Consider the following 12,452-nt stretch of genomic DNA (forward strand, 5'->3'; position numbering starts at 1 on the left):
CCCAAACTGGACGAAGAGCCACGGAGTTCTGACCTCAGAAAAGTTCTGACCTCAGAAAAGTTCTGAAGAGATTTTGTCCCCAACAGAATGTCAGGATTTTTCTTTAGAAAAGACTTCCAAGAGAAAAGGCCTAAAAGAAGCAGCTTTTCCATAATAATGACTCAAAATAAATTAATAAATAATAAAATAAAACTCAAACTCACCACAGATCGAAAAACAACTAAAAAAGAGAAATGATTAAAATCGTCCCAGAGGAAAGATCAACATGGCGTTTACTTTATTTAACTTCATGGAAATATCTTTTTTTTAAAAAGCTGATCAAACAGTTTCAGAATTTTCCAATACTTTAATAAGACTGTAGAAATGTTACTAAACAAGCATCTTTCATGAATTAAAAGCCAGATTATTGACATGCAAATGAAAACTCACTACGACAAAAACACAGCGACTTCCTGAAACTCAGGAGGAATTAAAAGTAGTTCAGAGTTTATGGATCTGAAGGTTTGTTTAAAGTGCTGAGATCTTCTACAGTTTCCTGGCAGAGATTTTCTCTCCGGTGAAACTTGCAGCCATCCTGCAGCTACAAACAATTTCTCTGCTTGTTTTCTACAGATAAAAGTTTCTGTCTCTTCTGGGTAAAATCCTGCAAAGACGTTAAAACAGGAAACCCTCTGTGATGAACCCTAACCCTAACCCTAACCCTATGAAAACATTGGAGCTGATGAACCTGCAGCATGTAGAGTAATAAATAGATGTGACTCCAAATTCTTAACAAAAACCTAATTTTCTTCTAAAACGTTTATTTTCTTCTGAAATTTGTTTGTTTTCCAGCTGAATTATGCAGGATGTTTGTCACATTAAGAGTAAAAAACTGAGATTATTCCTCATTTTTCTTATTCATGATATCAAAACAGCCGTTTACTTTTTAAACATGAAGAATACAAACGTTTACAAGTGGATTAAAGTTTACATTCATCAACCAGTTGGTTTTTTTTGCAAGTCGGATTAAAACAAACTGTAAACAGAGCAACTTTAAAGACTAATGTTTTAAAACTAGCTTCTCTTTAAATAAAGTTTTTATATATATAATGAATAGCAGATTAGTGATTAATATCCAGATAAAAGGTGAAAACTGAACATGTTTTGTGAATCACCAGCAGCTTCCAGCTGTTGTTGGGAAGATGAACGGCTCTTTGTTTCCGCCGCTTCCTGTCGGGTCACAGTTTGTTGCACATCTTAGACAAGCATCTCTGTTTCAGATCTGTGGAGGGAGGAGGAAAACCGAAAAGGTTAGAGCCGGGTACCCGACACCAGAGGAAGAACTTCAGAGCTTTATGCCGGAAACACGATGATGGACCTGCAGTCAGAGCCAACCTGGAAAAGCTCCTTCTGCCACGTCTGTCAGACAAAGTTCAAGAGAAACTTTGATCCTAAACACCTAAACGTTTAATGAAGATCCAGGTTGCCATAGTAACACTATTGATTCAACGGTGTTTGTTCATTTTCACTTAATGAGAAAAGCCCTCAGAGGTTTTCACTGTTGGCTTTAAAGGGCTCTCTGTAGATGTAACTTTATTTATTTGACATGTTTTATAGATGGATTTACATCGTTTGCATTCAAATATAAAGGATAAACATAAAACTCCACAAACCAACAGTTATCTTCTGTTTTGATGTTAGGATATATTAAATAATTAGCAATAATTCCTAATAAACTAACAGGGGATGCAGCTTCAAAATCATTCTGCACAAATAAATAAAAGCTTTAAAAGCTAAAGGATCGGCCATTTTAATGGATTATTCTTCAGTTCTGTGCTAAAGTGTGAAAAGTTAAATAAATATTCTAGATCTAATTTGATGTCAAAACAAGAATCTGTTTATTCACAGAATCAAAAATCAGACAAAAACTGGTGTTAAATGTTCCTCAGCTGCAGAACGTGTTTCAGATTCTGCTCATGTTAGGCTGCCAAAAACTTATGAATCAATATTTATAAAATACATTTTTAAGTAGAATTGTGTTTTTTAATGCTGTGCCATTTTTGAGGTATGAACTCCATGTTTGCCTCAGTCAGCGCAGACGGAGAACGTGAAACAGTCTCTGTGAATCGGCGTTTCGGCTGCGTCGGATCCACAGTCACTTACTTCTGGAGAAGGAAAATCTCTTGACTCTTCGACACACTTCGAACGTCTGCTCTTCATACCACAGGAAGCTGCTGTCACAGTATCTGTAAGAGCAAACAGAAATAAAACATTCAGAAATAAAACATTTAGAAATAAAACATTCAGAAATAAAACATTCATCTTGGTGGAAAGTGAATGAATGACGGGGATGAAAACATGAAAATCAGAAACAACCAAAGGAGACCTGAAGTCAAACTGTGACACCAGGCTGGTTGCATTGCCAGGGTTTCTCCTAAACCAGCGTATCGTTCAGATCGGGTCGCCATGGTAATGGGTACAGGAGGCAACCAGAGAGTTCTGGTTCTACCTGAAGGTTTCCTGTCAGTTGAAAACCCTGAAGGTCCAGCAAGTGGCGATCAGCTACCAGAGCTACTCTAACAGTTAAAGTCAACAACGACCCGGAAAACAAATCAAACCCGACCAAAACAGAACAGAACAGACCAAACCCAAATAAAAAACAAACCCAACTAAACCAGACCAGGGCATCAAACTCTTTACTGGTAGGAAAACTGACCCAAAGTTCTCCAGTTACCGGTCCTCCTACGTTCTGACCTCCACCTGAGAGAATCAGTTCCCACTTTGGAAACTTTTCAGTCAAATTTTCTCCGTTTCTCCTGAATCCAACCTGCCAATAAACACAATAACTATAACTATTTGTTATCTGTGTGTTAATCTCAGATTATGGTTCCCTTGTTGGGATTATTATTCCTGTTGCTCAACCAGCTGCATCGACTGGTAAAAACTCCTTTTAGTCACAAAGCAAAAAGAGTTTTTAACTGAAAGCTGCGTGTCTCCGTCCTTCCCCCTCAGGGTTTGAGTTTCAGCCTCTATCTGACCCAGTGATGGATTATTTAACAGCCCGGCCAGCAGGGGGCGGCGGTGTGTGGAAACCTTTTGGTGCGCGTCGTCCGGCTCAGCGGCCTGCAGAGGCACTGGGAGAAGAACCGGCAGAGCTGCAGGACGCAGGGCTGCAGCTTGAGTTCGCCGAGCGTCTCCGCCTCGCCGCCGGGCTCCGGCCTCCTCCAGGGACAGCCTCTCGAGAGACAGGGTCAAAGGTCACTTCAGTCAGAGACTCGGCACATCCACAGTCCCTGAGGTCTGCTTCTCTATCTGCTGCCTGATTACAGACTAGAAACTAACAAGCAAAAGGTGAATTCATAAATATCTTTGTTTTTATTCCTAAAAATATATATTCTGAGATTAATCTTAAATTTTCAGATTTTTTTTTCAGACTCAGAAATTCCCTTTTTCTTCCTAGAAAATTTCAGAGATTATTTGGTGGAAATTAACTCCTCCATCCAACCAGTGGCGTCCAACAGCTGCTGGATGTCCAACACACCTGAACCAAAGGACTGAATCACCTCCTGCTGGTGAACTAGTTCATGTGATTCAGGTAGAGATTCCTCTGAACGTTCCGTGTTTCTGTCATTTTGCTCCTCCATCATAATGAACATAAATATAAACCTGATCTGCATCCCAGATCAGATCAGCTCAACCCTCTCAGTTTTCCCTCCCAGCTGATCAGAGCCGATCGATCATCAGATCGATCATCAGATCGATCATCAGATCGAGGTTCGTGCAACTTGCGCAGCTAAACGCTCATTTTGCTGCAAACTAAAGACAAACTGCGCAGGCTGCTGCAGCTCCGCCTGTTGCTAGGCAAAAGTCAAAGTGCGGAGGAGGCTGGACGGTTTTTCTTCTTCTGCAGTGTGATGTTACCGCCATCTAGTGGCTCTGGTGAGAAATGCGGACAAAGCGAAGACATCCTGAAACTCCAGATTTAGATCAACATTTTAAAGTCTTTTGTCTTTTAAACACATTAAAAAAGAACAAAGATAAGTTTAGAGTGAATTTTCCAAATAAATTACCTTGATAAATAAAACAAGAAAAAGATTTCAAAGAAAAATTGGCATAAAAAACCCAAATATTTAAAATTAAAATAAAGAAACAATTGGTATTTATGTAAAGCTAATAAAAAATGCAGATATTTATTAATAATTCCTCTTTAAGAGTTGATGCTGTTCTGTATTAAATCTCCTTCATAAAGAAGGGCTGCACCTCCTGTTGCCATGGCGACCGTCTCCGGCTCTGCCTCCTCCATCTGCAGCACCCACACCTCCACCCCCCCCGTCAGCCTCAAATTAAATCAGACGCCGTCGATGAGCCCAGAAATGACGGCGGACGGTTCTGATGCTGCTCTGTTCGGGTCGAGCGGGTCGAGCGGCACCGGCACTCAGCTGGAGGACAGCAGGATGACGATGCCTCCAAGCTGCTCCTCCATTTTCATGTTTCTGTTTTTCTCTCAATGTGACAAAGAAAAATGTTTGCTTTAATGTCAGAGGAGGCGCTGCAGGAAACCACTACAGAAAAAGTTCCTCATTATTCCAGCAGTAAAGAGATGAAATGTTAGTTTTTGCTCTGATTTGGAGAAAAACCTGATTTAGAAATAAATCAGGAAACATTTTCAGCTGCCTGGAAACCAAACAGGTTATGACTGTCACAATGAAAAGCAATATTTTTGTTTATTTTGTTTGTTATAATGAAAAATATGGGTTTCATTTTCCAAAGTCACATTTTCATCATGTCAGACTAAATATTTATTCACTAATTAAATATTTAGTTTGAAAAGGAGACTCAGGGGTAAAAGTTTAATTTAAAAACTACATATTTATTTTTCAAACTAATATTTAGCAACCAAGCTAACTATTCCAGTTTTTAGTTACATTCTGAGTTAGAAACTAAATATTTAAGTCCAAGCTAAATATTTAGCCACTTTAAGACTTCCTGTTCATCCATCCATAAATTATTTTTGTGAAAAACATTTTTATATTAACTAAATATTTAGGTTGAACCTACATGTTTAGTTTGGAAAATAAATATTTAGCATGAAGACTAAGCATTTAGTTCCCAACTCAATGAACTTTGACCTTTAAAATGTTTGATTTTAAGAACTTCCTCCCATCATAGAACACCTGACCTTTCATCAGCAGCTAACCGCCTCCCCCTCAGAGACCTGCTCAGTGTTTACCTGCTCAGTGTTTACCTGCTCAGTGTTTACCTGCTCAGTGTTTACCTGGTCTCTCCGTTTCTCTGGGCCGGTCAGGTGTTGCATCTTTGCTGCTCGGCTTCGTCTCTGCAGGTCGTCCTGTTGGTCGGGGGGTTGAAGGTCTAATGAAGGTCGTTTGTAGAGATGTTGGAGAAATGTTTGTTTCCATCAGACTGTCAGGTGATTTCAGGAAGGTTGTGTCTGCAGGAGGTCGGGGTGTGACCGCAGATGGAGCTGGAGCTGTGGCTGCTCCTGCGTCTGCAGGAGGTTGGGCTGTGACCGCAGACGGAGCTGGAGGTCGGGCTGTGACCGCAGACGGAGCTGTGGCTGCGCCTGCTCCTGCGTCTGCAGGAGGTCGGGCTGTGACCGCAGACGGAGCTGGAGCTGTGGCTGCGCCTGCGTCCGCAGGAGGTCGGGGTGTGACTGCAGATGGAGCTGGAGCTGTGTCTGCGGCTGCAGAAGGTCGGGGTGTGACCGCAGACGGAGCTGTGGCTGCGCCTGCGGCTGCAGCTGCAGGAGGTCGGGGTGTGACCGCAGACGGAGCTGTGGCTGCGCCTGCGGCTGCAGCTGCAGGAGGTCGGGGTGTGACCGCAGACGGAGCTGTGGCTGCGCCTGCGGCTGCAGCTGCAGGAGGTCGGGGTGTGACCGCAGATGGAACTGGAGCAGCGGCGCTGGTTGGTCGTCTCACGGTTCCAGCTGATGTCCTGATCCGTGGAGTTGAAATGCTTTGGATCGTCCAGATGTTTGGCGTCTCAGTTGATGGACGTCCTGTAGTGAAGCCTGGAGGCCTGGAGGGCGTCGGTGTGACCCCCACGGAGGTCGTGACCTTTAACGTTGTTGACGATGTTCTGCCCAGATGTGGCGAAGCTGAAGAAATCAGGAGCAAATAATGGAACCGTCATGATTTCTGTGTAGTTTCTTGTGTAAATATCGCGGTAAACGTGAAACAAGACAAAACTAACAGATTGTTTCACAAAACATTTTCCAATTTTATAAATGAACCAATCTGACAGAGCAACAAGCCAGTCAATATTCATCAATATTCAGTAATTATTGACTTAAAACAAGTTGCTGAAACTTACATTAAGTTAATTTTGTCTTGTGATTTTGCACTTTGACCTCTGAAAACTATAAACTAGTTTTTGTAAAGGCAACAAGTTTCCTTACAATTTATGGACTTTACATCTGTTTTGATGGATTCATATTGTTATTTTCACAGGATTTTTTAAAGGTTTTAAATCTAATAATCTGGTTTTAAGCCCTGGTGTCCCGCAGCGCTGCGTTTGATCTCATGGTTAACTTCACTGCTTTATAGCAGTGAAGGAATCAAACTTGTGAAATATGCAGATGAAACTGAGGTTAAACCAAATAATGGACATTTATCCAGAAACAGATCTGAACAGCTTTAGACGTTTTTGAAAAGTGAAATGACCAAACCTGACCCTGAGCGGCGGAGGAACAGGAACATGATCTGAGGTTTAGATTAACATCTGGATCAGAGCTGAATAATCTGATTTTTAAGTCCTGTAAAGACGCAGTTCGCTCACCAACAGGAAGCCGAATGGAGGAGATGTTAGCCACTTTAAAAAAAGACAGAAAGGTCAGGGGTCAGATTTTAATGTTCCTGTTTGATGTAAAATACACTTTAATAAAGCTGGTATTGTTTGCTAGGTTATGTGTGAAAACATGGCAGAAGAAACTGTGTTGCATAAAAAAGACCAAAATAATTAAAATCAAACAACTTTAAAGACGTTTAAAGTTTATGGAAATAAACTGAAGATGAAAAATCTGAGAAAACAAATGTTTTAATTTCTGTATGTCTGTTAGCATTAGCTAAATCTGGCAGCGTTCAGAAGCTAGCATGATGCTACGTTAGCCGCTACAACCTATAATAAGTTACATTAACAAATAAAAGTTTACAGTTTTAGTCACACAGTTCAAGTCTTTTTATATAAAACAAGTTTTTCTGTAAAACTATTTAAAGTATTTGATTCACAACCTTCAGTGAATAAAACAAACAAATTTAGAAATGCATACGATATATTTTTCCATATTTGTTCTTTTTATTTTATTCAGACTTTCAGGAATATGAAAAGCAAACTAAAGCAGTTTATCTGAAAATGTAACATTTTAAACCGTCACTGATTTTAATCCATTACCCAAATATAACAAATTCATGTTTTCCTCCTTAATTCTTATGATAATTTGGGAAGTTTTTATTTTTTACAATTTTAAGCCTCTTAAAAACGCAAATAATATAAATTCTGGTCTTGTAAGAATAATCTCTGCTTTAAATGGTTAAAGTTTGAAACAAACGGCAGGTTTATTTAGTTTATAATTAGTGCATCTGATTTTCTCTTCAGTTTATTTCCAATCCAGTTTCTGGATTAAATCTTCCAGCAGATTAAACAAACCTCTGTTCGGTCCTTCAACAATCGTCTGGTTGAACAGCGGCGTGACGGAGCCGTCGTCCCAGAACCCGCTCACCTCTCTGCCTGGACAAAACGCACTTTAATCAGACAAAAGGCTCCAGAAATATTCACTTCCTTTAGAAAAATATAAATGTTTTTTCCATCAACCTTAAAAACATGACAGGTTATTTCTGAGTGAAAGTCGCCGCAGCAGATCTTTACCTACCCGTCTTCCCCGCCATCACACAGATGTAGATGCAGTCGGAGTCGTTCCTCTGGCTGACTGAGACACAAACAGGAAACACATCAGACGTTAAACATGTTCAAGTTTCCAGTCAGAGCTGAAAGCTGAACATTAATTGTTCCAGATTAAACTGATGAATCAATATTCTGCATATTGATCCTCCTAAATAACTTCTGTCTTTCTCATTCTTGTCTTCTTACAGTTTGGAGTTGATCATTCTCAGATCATCAACCAGGAAATTATTCCTGGATCATTGGAGGAAGAAACATTTGATCCAGTTCATCACTCATTGATTAAATTTAATATATTTGCTCTGTTTTTCTGCAGACCTTGAATTTGTCCGGGATGTTTTTCTTGGACTAAACCTTTAGACGTTGCCTCCTCACTGGGCCTGCAGAGGGACCCAGTTCGGTGAATCCCGCTCAAAAACCCTCCAACGAGGCAAAACCAGAACAATTCTGAGAAATATGGGCCAAAATTCCCACATAGCTGGAAAAAACTCACTGCAAGTTACATAAACCTTCATTTCAGTTGTTTCTGCTACGAGGCAGCGTGGACTGAAGGGCAGAAACACGTCAACATATTTTTACTCAAGTAAGAACAAAAACTAGTCACCCAAGAAGTTACTCAGGAGTAAAGAAGTATTTGGTAAAAAGTACAAAGTAACTGATCAAATTATCAATCATTTAATATTTAAAAATGTTTCTATTAAGTGGAAATTTTCTTGTTTTAAGGAGGAAAATGACAATAATTCAGTAACAAAAAATAACAAAATTAAGCAAATACATTTTTTCCAAATCAGTTTCTCAATAAAAAACTTATTAGACTTTAACAAAAAGTAAAAAATGTTAAAGATCTGGTGAGTTTCTGGTTGAAACATGTTTGTTTTTTCTTCAGTGAGAAGAAAATCCAGAAATTTTATTCAAGTAAGAGAAAAAATACTTCATAATAAGACTAATCAAGTAAAAGTAAAAAGTACAGTGTAGTAAAAATACTTCTAAAAGTACATAAAAAGTTGCGTAATTGAGTAAATGTATCTGGTTTTAATCTGAGCTGCTGAATCTGGTTTTAATCTGAGCTGCTGAATCTGGCTTTAATCTGAGCTGCTGAATCTGGTTTTAATCTGAGCTCAAGCGGAAGCGGTCGGCAGCGACGGAGGCGTCTGGGTTCGGCTCACACCTGACAGGATGGAGGAAGACCTAAACAGCTCCTGGAGGTAACTGGTTGAGTTTCCCATCACGTCCAGAAGGATGGCGGTGAAATCTTAGGATGAAAAGGTTCTGATGAGAAGAAGAGCTGCAGGTTGGGGTCGGGGAGGTCGACGGATCCTCACCGCTCAGGTCGTTTGTGTCGTTGGTGACGCAGTAGCAGAACCGCCTCCTGAACAGGCCGCTGTCTAAACTCTTTACACTGGAAACTAAAACACAGCAAAACAAAGAGAAATGGTTTATTTAATATTTGTTTTATCACCAAGATAAATTGGTCCAAAGATTTGACTGCAGCTATAGCACACTCACACCACCAGGTGGCGATATTTACACATGCTGGCGGTGAGGCCTGCAGGCGCTGCAATAAACATGTTGATGGTTTGAGAAGAAGAGGATCATATTTACTGTTGTAAACCAGCAGGGTGAGTTTATGCAGGTCCAGATGGCTGAAGGACGAGACGCTGAGCAGAGAGAAGAGCTGCCGGGAGCCTGCAACACATTCAGCATCACCGGGTCACAGAACCTTCACTTCCAAAAATAACAAAGAAATTAAAACAATAACGAGCTGCATTTAGTACATCAGCAGAAATATCTATAAATTACAACCAAAATCACCTTTTTATTGCACAAAATCACAAAAACAATCATGAAAAGCTGGAGGAGCTGAAAACATGTTCAAGAGTAATTTGAAGGATTTATTTATATTTTAACAGTTGCATTCTGGGACAACCTTTAAGAACATTCATGGTCCTGGTTTGGCCCAGAAGGAAAATGAGGTTGACATCCGGATCTAGAGAAACGTCGTCTTCTTCCCTCAGCGGCGTTTCAGCATCTGCATAACGTCTCTGGCTTCTGTTCTGCACATTTTGCACCGGAGTCCTTCAGGTCAAAGGTCAATTATCCCTGATACTGACCAGACAAACTTTTGAATTCAAAGAAATGCAACAAAAAAAATCTCTAAAAATGTTCCAGTTTCACTGATTCTCAAACCTAAAAGAAGAAATCTTTGGTCTGATTGAACGTCAGTGAGAAAAAAGATGATTTTATTCAAATATTGAGGTTAGAAACTAATTTCCTCCAGTAGAGCTGCAGCCAGTCTGTCAGGATTTTATTCAAACTATCAGACGAACAAACCAAACCGGTTTGTAGGGAACTAAACCTGAGAGGATTCCACGTTTCACACCAACATCTACGTTTCTTTAAGCGTCTCCTGCCATCAAAGTGGCATCTGAAGGATGGAAACGGATCCGGATCCGGAGCGGCGATGCTGACACCACGTACCGGACTGACTGGAATGAATCAAGGCGTTGACCAGCGGCGTGAGGTCGATGGTGGCGGGGTCGATGGCGGTGGCGTCGATGGCGGCCGGGTCGGTGGCGGCGGGGTCGATGGCGGCGGGGTCGATGGCGGCCAGGTCGATGGCGGCCGGGTCGATGGCGGCCGGGTCGATGGCGGCGGGGTCGATGGCGGCGGGGTCGATGGCGGCCGGGTCGATGGCGGCGGGGTCGATGGCGGCCGGGTCGATGGCGGCGGGGTCGATGGCGGTGCGGTCGATGGCGGTGGCGTTGATGGCGCTCTCCGCTGGGATTTCTGGGAGGTGAAGCAGAGAGACGAGTCAGACGGAGATGATTCAGAATCATCGATACGAAGTCACATCTAAACAGGGAGCAGAAATCAAATATGTTTTAGATTAATAAGAACAACTCAGAACACAGGACGTGTTCAACCAAGTCTTGGTTTTATGGTTATTTTAGCTGCTTTTAAATGTTCTGGGAAAGAATCTTTACTTTCAAGAAAACACAATGCAGGTTCTAGAAAGTACCATGTATGTTCTAGAAAACTTTCTAAGTGCCTTGAAGTTTCACCAGCACGTTGTGAAAAACATGAGCGGCGCTCTCTACGTTCTGAGAAAAGACCTTCAGGTTTCTGTAGTTTACAGAAAACAATCTGCATAAATCCATGCAAACAATCAGAAAGTTCTGCAAAATGTTCTGAAAGTTCTAGGAAAGGATCCAGATTGTGGAAAGTGTCCTGCAGAACCTTCTGCATCCCATAATAGATCCGTTAAGTTCAGTAGAAAAACTCAAGAGTTCAGGCTGTTTGTGTTAGTTTTGTAATCCTGTAAGTTCTAGAAAGTTCAGGAAACTTATGAGCTTCATCCTGTTTCTGAATTTAATTTTAATATTTTACAGAAACATTATTAATGAAACTAAAGAAATCCTGCAAATTAAACAGAAAGAAATGTAACGTTTATTTCTCATTACAGGAGATAACGGAGTATTTGCTCATTTTGTGATTGTCAGTTATTAAAATGTATTGAAGAATTTATGTCAAGTTTTAAATTTATCAGGAGAAATTTGTAATAAATTGTCTTTGAAAGAGAGAAAATACCTGAGAAATGATTAAAGTCTCTCTTGTGTCGCTCGACTTGCATCCTGTTTCTACAATCTGCACAGAAACAAAAATTACAACTTTTATAAAGATTAATATCATTTCTTCACAGCAAACATGAAAACTACAGTGAGATCTTTATAGTTCTAATTATTTTTGATATTTTCTGCTGTCCAGGCATAAATAGTCTAAAAACACCAGTTTTGTCCACAAATAGAAACTTAACATTCACTAAAACATGTTTTCATTATTTTCTGATAAATAACAAACTTTGATGGACCAACCTTGGCTGAAGAGGATGAGGAGTGAAGCTGCAGAAACACAGGTGATGAACCAGAGGCGAGGAAGCAGCAGAAACCTCCTGAGAGCTGCCATGATGCTGCAGAGCGTCGAACAGGTGGCTGCAGCAACACGGCGGCTGCAGCAACACAAGGAGGAAAAGAAAACCTTCAAATCCAGCAGAAACTTTTCAACCCTCAGCAGAATCTCTGCAAAGAAAAACCAGGAAGGGGAGACCTCACCGCGTGTTTCAGCCGTGCAGAATGAAACCGTCAAACCTTTCAGAGAGTCACACACACCGGCGGTCAGAGGATTCAACTAGGCCGTTTTCTCCCCTCTGAGCAGCAGCTGTTGGCAGCAGGCCGGCGGCTTGGAGAGATCAGAATAATTCAGATCCTTCACCACCTCCAACAGCTCGCTGTAAGAAACACCAGACCTCCAGGGAAAACTGCAGAAAGGCTGCAATTCACAACACTGACCTGCAGGGGGAGCAAGAGAGACTAACGCTGAGAACACAGGAATATTTCATAACGTACATTTACTTCTGTTAATGTCCACCAGGGAGGAGGAAGTTAAGATCATATCTAAATAGTTTTGATCCAAATGGAAAGATGAAAATCTGCAGCACCACTGAGTCCAAATCAAAGTTCTGATTTCACCAGGAGTGGTGTAGTCAAAGCCCAGAAGAAACC

General features: G+C 40.9%; 1 protein-coding gene across 1 annotated transcript; it reads right to left on the reverse strand.

The window, feature by feature from the left end:
* Window positions 1-326: 326 nt before the first annotated feature.
* Window positions 327-11,856, reverse strand: hhla1 (HHLA1 neighbor of OC90). Its single transcript, XM_028020387.1, has 12 exons — window positions 11,766-11,856; window positions 10,372-10,680; window positions 9,496-9,579; window positions 9,216-9,299; window positions 9,062-9,145; window positions 7,865-7,921; window positions 7,642-7,722; window positions 6,775-6,807; window positions 5,255-6,094; window positions 3,073-3,214; window positions 2,143-2,225; window positions 327-1,261 (listed from the first exon to the last, which is right to left on the reverse strand). The coding sequence occupies exons 1-12, from the start codon at window positions 11,854-11,856 to the stop codon at window positions 1,218-1,220; spliced, it is 1,932 nt and encodes a 643-aa protein (XP_027876188.1). The 3' UTR covers window positions 327-1,217.
* Window positions 11,857-12,452: the final 596 nt, after the last annotated feature.

This window comes from Xiphophorus couchianus, chromosome 6 (genome assembly GCF_001444195.1).
Source record: "Xiphophorus couchianus chromosome 6, X_couchianus-1.0, whole genome shotgun sequence".
Classification (NCBI taxonomy): domain Eukaryota; kingdom Metazoa; phylum Chordata; class Actinopteri; order Cyprinodontiformes; family Poeciliidae; genus Xiphophorus; species Xiphophorus couchianus.